The sequence below is a fragment of the Delphinus delphis genome, chromosome 20, assembly GCF_949987515.2.
Source record: "Delphinus delphis chromosome 20, mDelDel1.2, whole genome shotgun sequence".
Classification (NCBI taxonomy): Eukaryota; Metazoa; Chordata; class Mammalia; order Artiodactyla; family Delphinidae; genus Delphinus; species Delphinus delphis.
In genome coordinates, this window is record NC_082702.1 from 18,305,973 (window position 1) to 18,327,090 (window position 21,118).

The following is a 21,118-nucleotide window of genomic DNA, read 5'->3' on the forward strand; positions in this document are numbered from 1 at the left end:
CATACCAATAATTACAGCACACACCACCTCTAAAGGGTGAAAATCTTATGTTTTCTCTACCTGAGACCTGGCATATCTCCGAAAACATTTTCCTCAGAAAGAAGAAAAGAGAAGTAGCTTGTTTTCCGGCTCAGGAGTGTAAGCTTGGCCACAGAAAGCCATCTTTGTGGAAGTGTGCCAGTGGACGAAAAGGGACACCCAGCGAGAGAGCGGGGAGGGAGTGGGATTCTACCACACAGGCTGTGGGGTGCTGGGTTGGCGCACCGCCCTCATGGACATTCGTATCGGCCAAAATGATGCTTTGGAGCAGCGGTTTTAAAGGTTGAGGTTTTTTCACTTTAGTAGCAAAACCTTAAAAAATAAATTCTATGCAAAGCCTCGTGACACAGACCAGCTGAAGACAGAGTTGCTCTGTTTGGTGTGACAGTGGGGACAAGAGCTCCCCTCCCATCTCTCCCGCCCCTCCAGCCCCCGTGGCAAGTTACTAACGTGCCAAGGTAGGGGTTCTGCAGAACGCAACGGAGGTGAATGCTTGATCCATTGTGCAATTCTACAAGGTATAAAGGTAGTTACACTCCTTAGGGCTCACACTGGATCCTCTCCTCCCCAGGGGACGCCCCACACGGGGCGGAAGGCATGCTTACATGTCCGTTGGCGATGTCCAGCAGGTCCCGCAGCCGGCAGCCCCGGCGGTGCCTGCGCTCATAGCAGATGCTGTCTTCCAGGATCACGTAGTCGGTGCCAAAGGACCTTAGCAGGGCGTGCACTTCCTCTGGGGCTCTCTTTGCATATATCTGATAGACCTTCAAAACAAGATAAAAATGGAATAGGGCAAAATACCACTTAACTGCTGGGAAGTTCGTCAAGGACTGTCTATTGCTGCAACCTCCCACAGGGGTTGAGTCTAATCGCAGACACCCTGCTCCCCTCACCTCTTCCTGTGCAGGTTGCTCATTCACCTGTAGTCCTGGAGTGTATGTGAGAAATTTCCAAAAAAAAAAAGTTGTTGGGACGGGGGAGAGTGAGTCATGCTGAATACATTTGGATTTGGACACCAAAGATTTAGGATGTATTGAGTTATGAATATATTCATCAGTAGATGCCAATTCTAAGAATGCTTCACCAAGGTAAATAATGCGATTAAGTAAATAAAACACAGTCTCTACCTTTAAAAAGGGGACCTTTAGACTAAAAGGGTCCATTGGGGGTGGTGGTACAGTCTGGAGGCACAGATACTTGTAAGGAGACCCAGCTTCTGATAGTGGCAGTTGGGGAACAGGACCCCCATAGGGTCCCTGGCCCCAGGCAGGGGCAGCACCCTTGCTCTACTGCTGTCCTGCTGCACTCAGCTTGACCAGGAGACCCTACACTTTATCTTTCTCTCATCCTTCCTGGAGGAAGAGCAACTTGCAGCGCCCAGTGGCAGTTCATCAGGAGGCACGCCTTCCCAGTCACCACCAGCTTCACACACGTTAAGTAAATACACGCAGATGGTGAGTGGCCTATATCCTGGGACTTGGCGCTTGGAAAGATAGAATGGTGTGTGTGTGTTGGGGGAGGGGTAATGAAGAGAGGAGCTGCTTCCTTTGTTGTCCACTGATGTCTAATGATAGGTCTCTGACTTAAGAGACTGGGTTCTGAGAGCCTAGGTCAGCGTGTCTTAACGGATATGCTGAAATGGTGGGGGGTTATCTGCTTCTATTGCTAACACTGTGAGGTCATCCTCTCTACAGTCCAGCACCAGCCTCAGGCTAAGGCATTCCAAGGATCTGAAGGTCATGACTGAAGAAGGGCACTAGGACCTTCAAGGTTATCAGTTTTTAGGACATAAAACTCAGCACCTAGGCAGGGACTGGATCTTGGAGAGGATGGAACACAGGACTCCCTGTGCCTCTGACATGCCTCTATCTGCATCTCTCTCAAGTCAAAGTGGTGGCCACCTCCCAGCTGAACTTTGGGTTCTGGTGATCCAGGTACCCTCCGATCTTCCTCTAGCTAACTCAGGGCCATCTGGAACACTTGGGCTAGTTGAAAAATTCCCATTTTAGCAGGAATCTATGTTAAGACGATTCTCTTAAAAATGGAGTATTTAGTAAAAATCATTTACTTTTAGGCTAGTTAAATCTCACCCCTCAAACAAGACTTTTCAACAAATTTTCAGCCACCAAGATTAAGAAGTGACTGATATAAAACATTAAAAAGTTTGAAACCACTGCTGGCGAGGACTAGGACAGGTACACTTCTGTAGCACTGACTGGAGTGTAAATTGGCAGAATTCGTACAGACCTGGTAATTCTATCTCGATTACAAATGCCCACATCCTGTGACCCAGCAACTTCACTTCTAAGAACCTCATGTGTGGACAGACACTTTGTGCCTGTGCAGAGCGATGCTTATACAGGCCTATCATTTGGGAAATTGCTGTATAATTGCAGAAGACAGGGAAACAACCTAAACGGTCAAATAAAATTTGCCACATCCACGTAACAAAACATTATGCAGCCTTAAAAATGGCAAGGAAGCTGTCGATATGCTGATGTGGAGTGATCTCCAAAATACATGAAATGCCAAAAGAAGCAAGATGTAATTAGTTCTTTTGTAAAAAGGGGGGAAAAGAATATGAATTCATGTATATATCCACACACACACATTTGTATATACATAAAATTACCGGTAATGTTATTTGCCTCCTGGGAGGGGAACCAGTAGCTGGAAGACACGGGTGGGATGGAGACTTTTCACTATGTTCTCTTTTGCGTGCTCTGAGCTTTTTTAACTGTGTGGCTGTGTTGCCTATTCTCTCTCTCCCTCTCTCTCTCTCTGTCTCTCTCCCTCTCTCTCTCTGTCTCTCTCACACACACACACACACGAGAAACAGCCCATTAAAAAATGTGACCAGTATGTCTCTCCCCCTTTTCCTTCTCCAGTTCAAAGCTCTGAGGACTCTGTCCTCAAACACTCTGCTCTGTACATCTCAAGGTGTTCTCCTCAGTTTACTCTTCTACCCGAGAGGAACAGAAGGCCGAAACAGCATGCCTTTAACACACGGGGCAGGCCAAGGTCTAGACTCTGGAGACGCAAGTCCTGACAGGCACTTCAGCTCTGCCTTCCCCTCATAACCTGCAGGTAGCAGAAGCCCCAGCTTTACCGGACACGAGCCAGCCAGGAGAGGCACTCACCGCTTTGGTTCGCTCTCTCAGGCTGTTGTCCTCGTAGTGTGGGTGGTTGGTTAAGGTCCTTCCTGTGCACAGCTTGACGCCGGCCAGTAACTGCATGCTTCCAGCAAACACAGCCTTCCTCGGAGTTTTAGAGCTAAAAGAAAAAGGTCATGAAGAACCTAGGGGCAAGACAGGAATACAGACGCAGACCTACTAGAGAATGGGCTTGAGGATATGGGGAGGGGGAAGGATAAGCTGGGACAAGGTGAGAGAGTGGCATGGACATATATACACTATCAAATGTAAAATCGATAGCTAGTGGGAAGCAGCCGCATAGCACAGGGAGATCAGCTCGGTGGTTTGTGACCACCTAGAGGGGTGGGATAGGGAGGGTGGGAGGGAGACGCAAGAGGGAGGGGATATGGGGATATATGTATATGTATAGCTGATTCACTTTGTTATAAAGCAGAAACCAACACACCATTGTAAAGCAATTATACTCCAATAAAGATGTTTAAAAAAAAAAGATTTTAGAGTCTAAATTAACCTCACTGCTAAGGCTTCCATGAAGATAGCATCACACACTCAGGATCACCCAGCTATGTTAGGAAGGGCTATGAGTCGGGAAAAACACAGGAGGCTGCTCGAGATTCTGATTTGCACTCAAACTGTTTTATGAAATTTTTCGTGTCCGTTTTTGACAATGATTGGGAAGCTTCTCATTTACTGTTTTGATGGGTTTACTCTTATAATGAATTGTCTTAGGATGTGGGTATCTCCTGAGTCTTCTAGGCTAAAACCCACAACCCTCTCCTGCTCTTGTTCCAAAGAGGCAGATTCTAACACTAGGCCTTAGAAGACTGCCAGTGGTTTTTGTATTAAACTTAACTAAAAGGGCTGCCTAGAGTAAAACAAACTATAAAGCCAGAAACTGCAGTTGCCGTGAGTCAATTCCAAGGGTTTTTGGTTAAAACAAGAAAAAAAGATGACAGATATTACTATAAATTACTTTTTAGAAAAAAAGAATTAGTAAAAACAAAAGAACACGGAAAGAAGATTCTGAACTAGCAGATTATCTTCTTATCTTATACTCAGTATGAAGATGTACAATATTTCTGATGCGGAAGCAGAAATATTTTATGTATTCCTTTCCTTTAGTCCTGATTATGAAAGACTACATGCATCTTAAGGAACACAGGGTATTCTGGTATTAAATTAAGATCTCACTTTCCAATTATCACCAAGCTGTGATTCTCTGCCTCTCCATGGGATGCGAGGGACAGTGATGGAGGGCCAAGGAAAGACTTCCTGATTTCTGTGAAAGCATTTTTCTTTTTCCCCCGGAAAAAAAGAATCTTAGTAGTTCATTTAATTCCCTTCCATTTTTTTTTAAAACCTGGGAGCCACCTGCAAATCAACGAGGTGTCGTTTTATTGTGAAGAACATACGGCTGTTCCATGGACTCTGCTCGATGCACCATCTCCGATACAGGCCCAGTAGTAATACTGCAAGGTATACTCACCCTTCCTGTGTTAACAGCAAGGAGTGTGTGGCTGCTAGGGTGAGTTAAAATGATGGACATAGTTCTTTTGAGAAGGAGTCTAACTGAAATCATTAAAACTCAACCTACTTTACAGAAAAAGCCACAGCAGGCCGTTCTCCTCAATGTTTCTGGACATTACGGCATGAAACTTGCTCTAGTGTTCAAGTTTCTAAGAGAAGCCTCATCATATTCACATATTCCAGGCGGATGTTCTACTTACTCCATTTTAATGCTAAGACTACAGCACGAATGCCACCCAACAAAGGCCTCTGGATGTCTACAAGCAAGGCATCCTACAGCTCAAGCTGAAACAGTTACAAGTAATTTACTTTTGGAAAATGCAAGATTTTCTAACAATGACACTCTCGTTCACTCAAATTCCAATAAGCTTTCTTAAGTGATGAAAAAGTGGATAGAATTACAAGGAGCACCCAGGGAATGACACAATCTTCACCCTCCCTCATTCCTGTCAGACCCCAGAATGGATTACAAGAGAAAAACTTTTATGTGAACTTCGCTGTGCTTCATAGGATGTCATCATTCTGACAACCAGACCCAGGAACACAGGCATAAATAGATGTCTGCTCTGTCCCCCTGAACCAGCAATTTATAAGGAGTTCTTGACATGTGTCCCATGTGGTCAGGGAAACAGGAGGGATTAAATGAAAAGAGGTGCACTGAGTTCCTTAGTGAAAGGTTTATATAAAAATTCCATTTTATTCAATGAATACTTACTAAACGCTTAGTCTGTGCCATATATACAATGCTGCCCTCATTTATAGTGGACCGTAATCGCTAAATACAATAAATATGAACAAATAAAATTAAAGAAAATGTGTCACTATTTTTCCAAACCAGTCTTCTTTCCTTCCGTATACTCTTAACTGGCACAAACCATTCTACTGCAATAAGTTATAAAATTAATGCCACAAAGTGGCTGCCTTTGGGTCCTCTGAACCAAAGAGATTTAGAATGCAGGGAGAAGATGAGTCTGGTCTCCATGTCTGGCAAAGCATGAGGTAGAGGGGAGAGCTAACAGAGAGAGAACCATCCTGGTCTGTACAGTCTTACTGCCTAAGAGTGCCAAACTTGTCTCTCTTCACAAACAACAAACCCAGCAGCTGAGCTGACAGTATCCATTCAAATCTTTAGGCTGTCTCAGCATCATCATTTTGAATATATAACAGGATTCAGCATCAGGGAGATGCACAGAGCTGTTTCTAGTTGTGGCAGAGATAGATGACTGGCCTGGTATCTATTCATGGCTAATGACAAAGGCTTCACACATGCCCGCCCCCCCGCCCCCTTCCTGGGCCATCATCACAATACTTTGATGAGTTAGACAGTTCACAAAGGTTTAAAATGTCAAAAATCCTAAACTGCTTGCTGGGGAGTTATAAGGTTATTCTTTATTCAGCTAAAAGTTATTACTGAGGGCCTGCTATGTGCAGGGCTGGTGATACCCGGTCTTCAAGAAGCTTACTGGCTAATAGACTCAGCTCTCATTACAGGCAAACACTTCAAAACAAGCCCATAGTTAGTCCACCACATACTGACGACTGCTTTCTGTGGGCCTGCAGCTATGCTGGAAATGGAACACATCAGACACAGTAAATACGGCGTCTCTCCTCTGTAGGCTCTAAGAGCACTTGCCGCTCCCTGCCGCCCCAGTGGGTACGGTCCCCAAGGCAACAGCAGCCATCACCAGGTGAGCAAGTCATGTCACATGACTGCTTAGAGTTGAGGAAAAAATGGAACAAAGTTCATTCGACTGTGACAAGTTTTAACGTTTGGCCTCATTAGTAAAGAGTCAGGATGTTTAAAAGAAACGCAGTCCGTCTCAACTGCCGGTGCCACAATCCTCTGGATTTCTAACAGTCTTTCACTAAAGGTCCTTGGTTTTATTTTAAATAGCAAAATACAAGTACCCTAACGGATTAGATACATTTCTTTGAAAACGACTGACTTCCAAGCATACCAGAGATGATGTTTATTCACTTGATTGTCTAATTTGGTTGTATATGCTAGCCCTATGGTAAATCTGGGATAGTTAACTGCTCTCTTAAATATTTAAGTTTATCCATAAAGCAAATGCAAAAAGTAAAACAAGCAAAGTGAAACAAAATGAAAAAAAATCACATTTCCTAGACTTTAAAAACCTAGATTCGCAGTATTTTACATGCTCTGTGGTAAACTCAGTAGGCAAAGGGAGAAGGGATTCTTTGTCTTTAACTTAAAATATGCAGTATGACAGATGTAATGATGGGTATTCTTCCTTCAGATACTTTTGCTGACACAGTCTGTGGTCTGTGTCTAAAATAGCTAATGTGCTTTTATCCACTGAATGACACTTCTCTATTATAGAAAAACAAAGCAATTTTTACCAACGTTTGAACAAATGATGTATAAAATGAAAGAATAATTTGTTTTTATAGTTCTCTGCCAAGCTCCATAGCAGGCTGCCCAACCTGCAAACCATTTATTCTGTAAGAAATGTCACTAAATAATGACAAGGACTCACAGGTCAAATGGATTTACATTATATAATTTAAATGTCATTCCAGGAAGACCTGATGGCATTTTGAACAAATAATCTCATTTATTTTTGAAGCTCTAAGCTTCAACAAGTTAATTACTGTTGAACTAATGGGGAAACTAAGCATTATAATATAATGTGTGAACATTTGTTTTATCTACACTTCAAAATTTATAGAATTATGCAAATGCCACAAAATGATTCATTAAGTGTAAAAGAGGCTTACAGGCATTTAAGGTCTGAACTTAACCTACATCATGTTTAAAATATACAGTAATTCTCTCTGCTTTGATTAAATGTGAAGGAAGTTTGGTCCATTTTCTCAGGCCCATTGAGAAAATATTGCACATGCAGGCTTCATCACTGGAAAGAAACTATTTCTAGCGAAAATCTCCTAAAGCCAAGTAGGTAAAATGTCGCACTTCAGAAGTCAAATCTACAGTCTATCTTAATTGCACAATGTCAAAGAAATGTTTCAGGAGCCAAAAATGACACACTCTAAGGAACGAGGTATGAGCTACCAACTGCTGTGACAGTTGGCCTTGATGAGGTAAACGTGCTTTCTAATCACACATAAAACCTACAAAAGTACCACCTGGGTTTCGCTGAAAGAGATGCCAGAAAGTAAGAAAACAAAAACAAAAAACCAGGTTTTTAATCTTTGTATTCAGGAAACATCATCAGTAAAAAGGGGTTAATGTAAACACACGCATTTAAATCTGCTGGGAAACAGGGCGTGCAGCACCTCAGTATAACGCGGACGGCAGGCAACCAGCCCGGTGAACACACAGGCCGGGGTTGTGGAAGGCATGCGGATGTCGTCCTACTTCTCATAGGGAAGACTCTGGGGGCCTGACTGCAAAAGATCCTTGCTGATTAAAGAGAATTGAATCCCGAAGCATCAACCATGAAGCCCCAAGTACATGAGGCAGACTGGGAGATGGCGGTAGCTTCTTCTCAACACTTTACGCAAGAGTTGCCCTGTGCCAAAGTGGAGGGTCATTTGTGTCCCCTCGAGTTTCTGCAGGTCACTATTCCTTGTTCTCACTCATCCCGGAGGGCAGGCAGCCATCCTGTAAGGGAAGCTGCGCTCCCACCCCAATAGATGCTGTCACGACCGCCCTGACAAAGGACAGATGTGAGTGTATCACTTTGGTCATTTGAGAACAGAAGCAGACAGGATGGGGAGGAGGTGTTCCTCACTAACAGTGCTGGGTGGGGACCAGAGGTCTGGCTGCTGCCTTTAGACAATTTCAAACAGATTTTTAGATACACTCTGTATCCTTAGCCCACAGCCTTTTCTCTAGCACAGCTCAGACCTACTAATATCACAGACACTGTGTGACTAATCAAGGTAGTGGAGTGAAAGTAGGTTATACTTTATGTTTTAAAAACAGAAGAAATCAGGGCAGGTTAAAAGAATAATAAATGCATGCACTTGTGTTTGGAATTGAAGTCTACAGACCAGAGCTGATTTAAATGTTGATTTAAACAAATACACTTTGTGTCTAAACAGACCCTATTTTGGCATACATTCATCATCACTTAAGCTTATTTCACAAACATGCCTAGCAGCTATTTTGCAAAAACAATAATTTAGATTTGAAGACTTTGAAGGGAAAACAGGCAAGATTAGATCACAATAGAACCAATTTTTTGGAACAATACAAATCCTTCAGTTATTGAGAATTTTTAAAAAGTGAAAAGAGTAAGTCTACATACAGGGAGAAGAACTGTTAGTAAAAGGAGAATGTAAGAACAAAGACCACGTCCCCAAATGCAGAGTAAAAGATTATCTTCTTTACACATGGAATAAGCTCTCATCCATAATTTTTCAGAACCAGATATGTTATTTTAAATAATTTTCTGTGAGCAAAAGCATGAAAATAAAGGCGTTACAAAAAGTATATCCTGTCTGACACAGCCAAAGACAACTCTGCTAGGATAAAATTTTAATGACACTACAATTAATTCCTAAAAGGCTGGGGAGTAGAGGTGAGATGTTTTAAAATGCCAATCCAAGTAGATCCAGAAGATCTGCCACCTTCAGGATTCTACCAGACTGGGTACCCTACACCATTCCTATCAATGGTGCAATTTGAAAAATAGAAAATATCAGCCTCACCTTCAGATGCACATGTCATAAATTTCCAGTTGACTATAGCTAATGCAAAAGTAATTAGCTTTTCTTTATATGAATAACCCTCTTTTCCCTTACACAATGAATACTGAAGGAATTACTTACTCTATAATTGTCTGCCATGATTTAAAGTTAAATAAATATATAAAGACAAAGCACCACTTCGTACCCTCAGCACTGAAAATATATGAAAAATTATACTCATTGCATCTAGTCAACCCAGTCCAACATTGGGACCAAAGCCACATGTATATTTTAGATACAAATGTCTATAAAATCCATGTATTGTACTCAAGAGACCTAAGCTATCAAACATTTACCATCTCTTAATACACAAGCAGTGCTCAACTGTACTGGTTAGTAAACATTAGTCACCAGCAAGTGCCAATATGGCTACTAAAATTCTAAGCGATGGAGACAATACAGCCGATGCTTTTAGAATATGTCACATAAGATTTGCGACACCTGTTTAAGTGTGAATAATTACACTGCTGCTTTTTGGTTATAAAATAGGGAAATACAATATTACAGGGCACAGGAATGCTGCTCTGGGTAAAAAAGTTTATTTTTGCTGGTGGGAGGCAGGTTTCATTAACAAAACTTTGAAAAACACAAGTCTCATTCTGATGCTGAATGCTGAGGCAAAGCAATCGTGCAGGCAAAAATACAAACCAATATAACAGGAAAGCATTATGATGTTCAAGAAAGGAAAAGCTCTAGCTTTTGAATTTTAAATTTTCTCTAGGCCTAATCTTGGGCAATATGTAGTTAAAATGAAATCTGCACTGAGCTAGTATGACTCTAATTAACTGTAGTTTACAGTATAATTTTTAAGTGATTAACAAGGAAAGAATATTTTATGTGTCAGTATTAATAGAAAATTTGAATGGTATTAAAATGAAAGAAATGATAAAGATAAAATTGGCAGAGAATATAAAACTTTATTTCCATTGCTGTCACTGGTTTGAAATGCATCCTCTGATTCTGTTTCCCTCTCCGTATTGGTACTTTCCCTTCTTCACGGGATTGTGGTTAGAGAGAATATTTTTTGAATGGAAAGAAATTATTTGCAAATATAGAGTTTTAAAGAAAAACTTGAGAATGAATGTATCTTCATAATTAGATTCAGAAAAAAACCAAAAAAACAAAAACCAAATGAGGTCTACAGTGACTCTTAAAAGGCACTTTAAATTTAAAAGTTAAAAAAAAAAAATCCTCTTACTTAATCCAGTTCATCAGCTCCACTGTATCTGGATCATAGAATTCTCTCAACTCGGAGAGCTCATCCATCATTCCTGGCCAGAACTGAAATTAAAAACAAAACTAAACAAAACCAAAATCCACCCCCAGACCCACAACTATCACTAGATTAAAGTGAAAAAGGAGAAACTGCATATAACTTGTGAACTAAATAAACGTGGTAACTGGAATATTAGAACTACTTCACTTCTGCAGTCAACCCTTCTAGTGTAAGTGAGATGAAGTCTGAGAAAAGTTTCCAAAATTTTTGTGAGCTGGAGCTAATTAGAAGTAGAGGTGTTGCCAACTTTAAAAAATGAGCTTTTATTTTACACTAATAAAAATGCTATTGTATGTGGTGTTAATATCTAGTAAAACATTAATTTGGATATGACAGGAATAGCAACCATGAGAAAGTTCACAGGATATGAGATAAATGTGACTGACTAACTTCATGTAATTTATCTTTAAATGCAGAATGTACCCTGTAGAAGACAGCACCATTTTAGAGCTGCAAAAATGCTTTGGAATACAGAATCTCATTTTATCCTCACAACTCCTCGGGAGACAGATGACGCAGAAGGCATCATCACCATGGCTATTTATTTTTCATTTTACTAGTCTGGAGACCTCGGCTCAGAGAGCTAGATAACCTGAGTTGCTCAGATCACAGTGGCAGAGTCACAACTGGAAACTTTTCATTGTGTGATATGGTGATTATATTGTTTAAACTAGAAATCTGGGCAAATGGTTTGATGAATATTAACATAATTACAGGTACAAAGGGAGAGAAGAATATTTGAAAGTAGGACGGTCCAGGAAAATCTGGTACATCTGAGTATTATATTTATGCCACTGGTGCCTCCTACTCAACTTGAGTAACTTAAGCTATGCAGATATAATGTAAAAATACACTCTGAATCCACTGCTTTTCTAATATAACTTGTCTGTGTAATTCAACAACTAATTAAATGTTCACTGTTTTATCGAATGGCAGTTGGCTAAAAAGACTTGATCATCTAAATACATGCTAAGGTGAACTGCAGAACTCATTTCCTATATTGGAATAGAAGCCCAGTGATAATGTATCTACATTTCATTAAAGTCGCAAGTATAATCTTTTTTATTTAAGAACCACTAACTGGAAGCAAAGTGGCACCTGACTGGTCTATGGATGTTTTTTTTATCCCTATCACTTTCTTATCTTGTCATTTCATCTTTGGCCATTTTTACTACTCATTCATATCTTGTCTCCTGGGTGGGTAAGTCAGGAAAATTGCTGGTGCTTGTGACAGAAAATCAGGTGTCAGCACTACTAGTCCTAGGTTTCAGAAGAGATGTAATAAAAATTACTGATTAAATGATACCTCTATAAGATTCCAATTATCCATTATCCCTATTAATTTTGATAACAATAGAATACCAACTTTTAAATGATGTTTTAATTATTTTTGTATAAAACATATTTTGAAATCTGTGAATTCAGTGGTTATTAGATATTTTTTCTAGTTTGAAATTTGCTGTTAATTCTGAAAATGTTAATATCTGGTAACACAGTCTTATGATAAACTTCTTAAACAACGTGAAAACAAATGTTGAATTAACTAAATGCTGTTCCTAAATGATCAGCAGTGTTTATATGAGATTTTAGGTATCCAAATAAGTTAATTAACATGAGAGCAATAATGTTATTAAACTCTTGATTTTAGAGTAGAGACTAGCACATACTTTTCCCTTTTAAACAGGATTATCCTAAGCAGACATATAGCAAAATAAGTATTATGAACAAGAAAATTTGAAATCCTCATTATAGTGCTATGTAAAACTTAAATCAGGCTTTGAAATATTAGTTCGGATTTCTTACAGATAAATCTGTTCAATAGTTGGAAAACATATTCAGTTTCATACATAAGATCTTTATTTTCTTTGTGATTTTGTATTAAAACACAAATACAGTTTTGAGAAGCTGAAATACGTAAACTGTTTTATACAGTGAAAGCTGGATGCGTTAAGATTTCTCCTGAAGTCCAATACCGAGAGAGGCGAGGCCATCTGTCTTCGGAAGGATTCTTCAGAATGACTACTAACTCTCTTACTCAGGGTACATCTACAAAGATTCCCTGAGGAAATGATGGCCTTTTCAGTGCTATCATTGGTTCTTCCATAGCACTGGTTCTCAAGAGGGGCTGGGGGAGGGATTCTGCCACACCCGCAAGGGGACATTTTTGATTGTCACAACTGGAAGTTGGTGCTATTGGCATGTAGTGGGTAGAAGGTACGGATGCTGCTAAGTGTCCTATAATGCACAGGACAGCTACTAAGACAAAGAATTATCTAGACAAAATGTCAACTGCCGCTGCTGAGAATCCCTGTTCTCTGCAGGGGGTTCTCAAGTTTGATGGTGCATTAGCACCACCTGCAGGGCTGGTTAAAACCTGGATCACTGGACCCCACTCCCAGAGCTCCTGATTCAGTAGGTCTGGAGTAGGACCCAAACATCTGTATTTCTAACAAGTTCCCAGGTGATGCTGATGCTGCTTGTTTATTTCTTCTATAATGTCCTTCCTCAATGTTATCAAGAACAAGAGACTTAAGTCCTCAAGTAGCTATTAAAAAATCAACAAATTTTCAAATAAATACTTGAGACATAAAGGAACTCAGCCTACACACAGAGACAGTGGGAAAGGACTGTTACGGTGTGTGTATGTCTTTAGTGGTGAGACAGGAATGATGATGAGCTGCATCTTCTCTGTGAGGAGGGTGCTTTATCCCTCAGAATCAATGTGTAATAAAGCTACCTCATTCATCATTAAACATATACTCTGCCTAATCCTTAATTGTTGCTTTCCAGATGTTTGTAAGAAGTTTCATTTATTTACCGTAGAGCAATAAAATTCCCAGAGGCATGGTGGCAGAAATGACCTATTTCTATGTTTTCTAGTATCTGGGAGTTGGCACAGTGGCCCACCCATAACAGCAAATGTTTTGATAGATAGGAACACGATAGAACATAATTTTTTGAAATATTTACAAGAGAATTGTCTAACAGTGATTATCACACATTTCTTTTAGCCTAAAACCTTTGCTTCAAATAAAATCTTACATGAAAATATAAGCAAATAAACCCAGAAGCTGAGCTGCCATAGCTGATCCTTTCTGTAGGAGAGTCCCACCCGCCTCCCCACTCCCTTTAGCTGCCCTCCCAAATCAGGAACTGTACACAGTAGAGTTTGAAATCCATTGTTCTACCTTAAAATAAAGTTTGAAGAAAAAAATCTAAACTTAAAAAATATGTAAGATTTTTTTTTAAAAGAGAGCATAAGAGCTCAGTTGGATAAAACAATCCTAGCTACCTGCCCAGGTAACAATTCAGGTCTCTAAATCTCAAAGGTGTGATGAAAGGCTCACTGTCTCATATGGAGGAGTCTCAGAATTGAAACACAGTTAATGCTGTTTCAGAAATCAGTCAACTGAGAATATGAAGAATTTCTTTATTTCCTACTGAAACTGAAGGACATAATAAGGCTAAACTGAGACTGTATTTATATGTGCCCAGCCCTCTTACAAAGATGATTTTAAGCATCTAATAAAATATGTAGGTTAACATAAGATGCATTTTAGGATCTTACTCTTATAAAAAGCATGTAACAGGGAAAACTAATTTTTCTCCTTTATTCACCTCAAAATAGGTCTGAAAACATCTTTATTTTCAGAATTTGCATCAGCTGACTAGTAAGTCAAAACCAAAATTAATTAGAATAATTAAATTGTAGTATTTTTTGTTATAATGTTTTTACCTGTTAAATCCCATTTTGGGAAGAACATCAGTCTTCCTATTGATGTCAGCTGCCATAAGAAGCAGCTAAGTAGGTATTTGTAAGTTCTGCAAAGCACTCTACTTGCCAATGACACACAAAGTACACTGAGTCAAAGCAATTATTCTGCTAAATAGATTAAAGACAGGAATGAGGACAATCAACCTTACCTTATAGCACAGATACAGCAGTATTAATATCGGTATTGAATATCGCATTATACATATCTATATAAGAAAGACATTATTTAGATTACAAGTGTTTGGAATATTTTTGCTTTTACATTTTTGCTTTGTAAATACATTTTTTTTAAACAACAAAAATATAATTTAACAGAGCATGAGTCTCTGATATGCAAGACAACTGAGTCAATCATTCGTAAGCTATTTGTAGCTCCTACCATATTGCCACCTAGTGAATTTATAGGGCAGAACCACCCAGAACTGCACTTATGGGCCATTAATCATTACTGTACACTTAGTAGTAATTATGTTTATATTATAATACTTAACAATAATAGCGATAACTCTGGATAATGGGATTATTGGTGATTTTTAATTTTCCTTTTTGTGCTTTTCAGTATTTCCAAATTCTGTATAATGAACATATCTAACTTATGGTCTGGAAAAAAATGATTTAGAAAATAAAGCTAAAATTAAACAAAATTATTTTAAAATAATTCCTTATAAAATCATAATGTATCAATTATTTGTAGCTTTAAATTTTAGTATCCATTTTATCAAATTGATGTATGGACAACTGAAAAAAAAAACCCAACAGAATTGTTAATTAAAGAAATACTAGAAGTCACAAAAATGAAATGGAAAAAGAGATAGCACTGACCCTCTTTGGGTTATAAAGATGGATCAACTTCAGAAGTAACTCCCATATTTCAGGGCTGCATAAGCCAAATGATGCAAACACACACATATGTGATGTCCAGAGGTACTTCATTCTGTAAGAAGAGAAGCAGGCAAAGGTCAACAGTGCTAGCTGTGTAGAAACCTGGAGTCTGAGACAGCTGTATTATTTGTGATAGTAAAATCTTACTAAAACTATGCAGAGACCGTTGCCAAGGGGTTACTTATTAATTCCATTGCCTTTTGAGAACCATCATATAAGTAAAAGTAGAGGAATATTGGCAATTAGGAAAAAACTGGTTATAAATACTATTTTGTACTGGGAGAAGATAGTAAACAAGGACTTTTTTTTTTTTTTTTTTTTGCGGTACGTGGGCCTCCCACTGCTGTGGCCTCTCCCATTACGGAGCACAGGCTCCGGACACGCAGGCTCAGCGGCCATGGCTCACGGGCCCAGCCGCTTCGCGGCATGTGGGATCCTCCCGGACCGGGGCACGAACCCGCGTCCCCTGCATTGGCAGGCGGACTCTCTACCACTGCGCCACCAGGGAAGCCCCAACAAGGACATTTTTATGGGAACCATAATCATTAATGATCATCAGTTCCCAAATTATATTGCTAAACTATGTCAGGTAAAGAGTGGTCAAATAAAAAAATAAACAGATAAAACAAAAATACCTCATTGTACTCAATGCCAAGAATCCAAACAGAATCGTATGTATTAAATTGTAGGCAGTTTCTGGTTTCAGGCCGATTCTGTACTCTCCCATTTTATACATGGATTGCTGATTTGTAGAATCACTGCATAAAATAGTACATATACAAAAATTAAAGCTGGGTAACTAATTTTAATTTAGTTAAATCTTTCTTAAAGAAGAAGATAGAAGGACTTCCCTGGTGGCGCAGTGGTTAAGAATTCGCCTGCCGATGCAGGGGACACACGTTCCAGCCCTGGTCTGGGAAGATCCCACACGCTGCAGAGCAGCTAAGCCCATGCGCCACAACTACTGAGCCTGCGCTCTAGAGCCCGCGCGCCACAGCTACTGAGCCCATGCCCTGCAACTACTGAAGCCTGTGCGCTCTAGGGCCCACATGCTACAACTACTGAGTCCATGTGCAGCAACTACTGAAGCCCACGTGCCGAGAGCCCATTCTCCACAGAGAAGCCACAGCAATGAGAAGCCCACACACCGCAATGAAGAGTAGCCCCCGCTTGCCACAACTACAGAAAGCCTGCGCACAGCAACGAAGACCCAATGCAGCCAAAAATAATAACTAAAAAAAAAAAGAAGAAACCTATGCCTTCATATATTTAGAAATGTTTTATTTCCCTAAGATAAAGTGAATCAGCTCTGATCAATTTTGAATTTGTTTATGAGGCTAAAAGTGTCATAATATAAATGCATTAATAATTAGAGTAACTAAAACTGAACAAATTTCATTTTAATTTAAGCAAAACCTTAAAGTCCTTCAATCCTTTAAATTATAAGAGATAGCAAAAAAATATTATTTTGGAATCACTGAAACTACAAGAGATCTTTAGAGATGTCATAGTAGTTACTCATATCTTTCTAGTTTTTACAAGTAAGTAAAAATGTATCCATGAACTTGGAATTCAGTTCCTTTACGAACCAACGATCACATTTTTAACCTACCACAATACCTCATTACATATAACTAACATGATTTTTAAAAAAATTAATTTAATTTTGGCTGCGCTGGGTTTTTGTTGCTGCGCGTGGGCTTTCTCTAGTTGCGGTGAGTGGGGGGCTACTCTTTGTTGCGGTGTGCGGGCTTCTCATTGCGGTGGCTTCTCTTGTTGCGGAGCACAGGCTCTAGGCACACAGGCTTCAGTAGTTGTGGCATGCGGGCTCAGTAACTGTGGCTTGTGGGCTCTAGAGCGCAGGCACAGTAGTTGTGGCGCACGGGCTTAGTTGCTCCGCGGCATGTGGGTTCTTCCCAGGTCAGGGCTCGAACCGTGTCCCCTGCATCGGCAGGCAGATTCTTAACCACTGCGTCACTAGGCAAGTACCCTAACGTGATTTAAAAAATCAAATATGGCTACATTAAGATGACTGCACCCATAAAATTAACAGTAACCCTTCAACATCATCTAACACCCAGTTCACGTTCTATTTTCTATTTATTGCAATAGCTTTTTTCAGGTGGTTTCTTTGAATGAGGATCCAAAGCTTTCATACTGCATTTCATCAATGTCTCTTTAAATTATCTTTCAATCAATATAAGTACTCCCCCCTCCCCACTTTTAAGGGCATTTACTTGTTGAAGAAAATGCACAATTTGTCCTATAACTGTTCCTACCTTCTGGATTTGGCCGATTGTCTCCTCGTGGTGCCATTTTATATTATTTCTCTATTCCCATGTTTCTTATAAACTTGTAATTAGATCTAGAGGTTAATTATTAGAGTCAAGTTCATTTATTTTGGCAAGTACACTTCATGGGGATATGATGTATTCCATATTGCATCACACTGGGAAGCACGTACTGTCTGGTTGTCCCCACTTGAATGATGTTGAGATGGATGAGTGGGTTCAGATTTGCACAATTTGTTGTCAAGGGGAAAAGGAAACAACAGTAAGGGCTGCCAGCTTAGGATAAAAATAATACTTCTAAAAAGGCCCCACTTATCCTTCACACAAATCCAATAGACTTGGATATGTACAATGCTTCTATGTAACTACAGACCTGTTATTTCCTGGAAATCCTCTTTTTCACCACCCTAGATACATAAGAAAAGTAAAATGATACTCTATGGTAATTTTCACCACTGGTGATAATCTTCACTTAAACGTTATATATCACAACCCAAACTCTGGCTTCCACTGATACTAAAAGATTACTCCAGACAAGAACATACCCTCTCATCCTCCCTTGATACCTGGGAGAATTCTGCAACACCTCTCCCGGTGCCCACAACTGAGCTGGAAAGCTCTATTAATCCCATGAGTATAGAACAGGGTATCCTTTTCAGTTATATACTACACACCAATGTAGATGTGGTGTATAAACGTAATGGTACCATCCTTCCTAGTACTAGAAAGTAGAAATACTTTAAATACTTGGCATTGATAATATATCCTTCAAATTACTTAGACGTTAATTCACATTGAGACACTATAATTCTTAAATGACTTTAATTAATGTAGTGCTTTCCTCTAATAAAGTCCTAATATCCCTACCTGGTAAAATCTTTATCTATAATCATATACCAAATAAGCTTCCAAGGACGGCCCATAGGTTCACGCTGAGCATGGCAGACATTTTCACACAACACTGCAGGCCAACTGAACTTCCTGCTTTGCATGCCGTCTAGAGTCCTGTCGACACCTGGTGTGTCTGGAATAACATTAAGTTACACTGTCTAGAATAATTTCCATCTATTTTCATGGGGCTAAATTTTTATCTTGGACTCGGTATAAAAAGAACACTTCTGAAAGATACTAAAATAGTTTATAGTCAGTGAAATAGCTTCATGGTTCAATGTTGCTTCATTCTTAATAATCATAAAACACCTCAACTGATCTGGACTCATTGTAATGACTTTCTCCCAGCACAGCTCTCCGGTGGCTGCGAATCACAGCTCACCAGCACCTTAATTGGCAAGGTAGCTACACAGGAAAAGGGCTTCCTTCTGGGCTTCATTACTTTTCCACAAATGACAGTAGCTTCAACTTCTTACACTTAATCTTGTTTCAATTTAACACGGATAGTAAATGCAAAAACCTCCATCAGCTTGATATGTAGGTGTTCTTCATACTCCCTGACTTTCTCTTTTAAGTAGATTAGCAGACATCCTAAGTTTTAAAACACTGTCAACTAATACTTAAGACTTTTAGTAGATGCTAATAATTATGGTCCATTCCAACTTTATAAGCCCTTAAACAAGATGCAACAAAACATTAATAAACAATGGTTAACTCTTGACAGTTCATGAGAAATAAAAAAGGTAGCTGGAGAAAGAAAGGTAGAAAAACACAGGAAATTAATAATGGGAGCAAAACAGAGAGACTACAAGTCAATAATAATAACACTTGCTAATGATAGCTGAAATCTACACAATATACTCTACGCATGAGGCACTGCTTTAAGTACTTTATGTAATTTTCATTTATTTCTCACAAAACCCTGTAGAGTAAGTACTCTTAGTGCTCTCATTCTACAGAAATGGAAATGGAAATAATGAAGGGTTATATAACTGGCTCAAAGATCCCATTGTTCCCAAGTATGCGAGCCAGGACCTCAACCCAGACCTGTGTGCATGGCATCTACTACTTTTTACTGTCTCTTAACTACTCCACCCTTACCAACTAAGAGTACAGTCCACGCTAACTTGGGTACGTTCCCCCTTTAAGATGACTGTACTCTGTTCTGTATCTGATGTTTTGATTTTCAATTTAGCAATTTTTCTGCAACACAGAACAAGTTCATTAAAGCATAGAATTAGATTTCTGAAATATGCCATACCTGAGATTACGGAAGGCAACAGCTAATGCTGCAATCACTGTGATGGACAGAACAAATATATAAGCATAAAAAAGCAGAGTATCTGAAAGCCTTTCAAATGTATTAAAAGGCAGAAGGCCAAATGCTTCTTCACACAGATACAGGTTTGCATCAAAATCTCTAGGAAACAAAGGAAAAGCAAAGTATTAAATTCAAGTACAAGATAAGTAGACCTCCAACTTTTCCTCAAAATAAGCCTGAAATTAAGAACTGATAACTTACATTTTAAAGACCCTGCTGATTTAATATAAAAAGCAAACACAGACTTTAAATTCAGTCATACCTTGTTGCTCCAAATCCAAATTTTGCCTTCAGAAATTTAAATATGTGTTCGTCTGACTTGAGGTTAAGAATTTTCTATCGGGGAGGGAGAAAATAAAAATTGCTATCAGTTCTTTATGCATGGTTTTCTGATAATTTCCCATTGAATACACATCTTCAGCACTCCATTTCATAGGACTGTATGTGTGTGTATGTGTAAAATTAGTAAATGTTTACAATAGGTCTTAGAACTGAGAAATTCTAAGGCAGGGATTTTTTCATTAAAAAAATTCTTTTATTTAAGTATAGCTGATTTACAATGTTGTGTTAGTTTCTGGTGTACCGTAAAGTGATTCAGTTATACATATATATTTTTTCTATTATGGTTTATATTGAATACAGTACACTGTACTTTACAGTAGGAACTTGTTGTTTATCTATTTCATATACAGTAGTATGTATCTGCTAATCCCAAACTCCTAGTTTATCCTTCCTCCAACCCCGTTCCCCTTTGGTAATCCTAAATTTGTTTTCTATGTCTGTGTCTGTTCTATTTTGTAAATAAGTTCATTTGCATTATATTTTAGATTCCACATATAAGTGATATCATATGGTGTTTGTCTTCCTTGTTCTGACTTACTTCACTTGGTATGATAATCTCTAGATCCATCTATGTTGCTGCAAATGGCATTATTTCATTCAAAAGCAGGGATTTTCAAACACCCTCCATTCCTACTTTTTTTTTTTTTTAGCAGAATCGTTTTTGCAAACAAAATCTAGGCATAAGTTCAACGTGCAAAATAGATAAAAGATGAGGTTCTTTGGTTTCAGGGAGAGGGAGACAGCTGAAGCCCAGTGAGTACAACTTTTAAAATCAGAAAACCGATAATATCATGATCTGAAACCTCCAATAGGAACATAGCCCACAAAGCCTATTTTGCTTTGGGTTTTTCTGTCTGCAGATACAACTGATATAAGACTCATTCTTTCAAAGACAATTCAAGACACAGCAATAACCCTCAAGGGGTGAAGAGACAAATG

General features: G+C 39.1%; 1 protein-coding gene across 2 annotated transcripts in view; it reads right to left on the reverse strand.

Annotated features, from left to right (window-relative positions):
- Nucleotides 1-21,118, reverse strand: part of DPY19L3 (dpy-19 like C-mannosyltransferase 3) — a 73,626-nt gene that overhangs the window by 3,665 nt on the left and 48,843 nt on the right. For both annotated transcript variants that reach the window (XM_059999869.1, XM_059999870.1), the window contains exons 11-18: nucleotides 20,100-20,173; nucleotides 19,778-19,936; nucleotides 15,970-16,092; nucleotides 15,275-15,386; nucleotides 14,602-14,658; nucleotides 10,600-10,682; nucleotides 3,180-3,312; nucleotides 645-803 (exon numbers count right to left, since the gene is read on the reverse strand). In XM_059999869.1, the coding sequence (XP_059855852.1) occupies nucleotides 645-803; nucleotides 3,180-3,312; nucleotides 10,600-10,682; nucleotides 14,602-14,658; nucleotides 15,275-15,386; nucleotides 15,970-16,092; nucleotides 19,778-19,936; nucleotides 20,100-20,173 (900 nt within the window). The remainder of the gene's footprint in view (nucleotides 1-644; nucleotides 804-3,179; nucleotides 3,313-10,599; nucleotides 10,683-14,601; nucleotides 14,659-15,274; nucleotides 15,387-15,969; nucleotides 16,093-19,777; nucleotides 19,937-20,099; nucleotides 20,174-21,118) is intronic.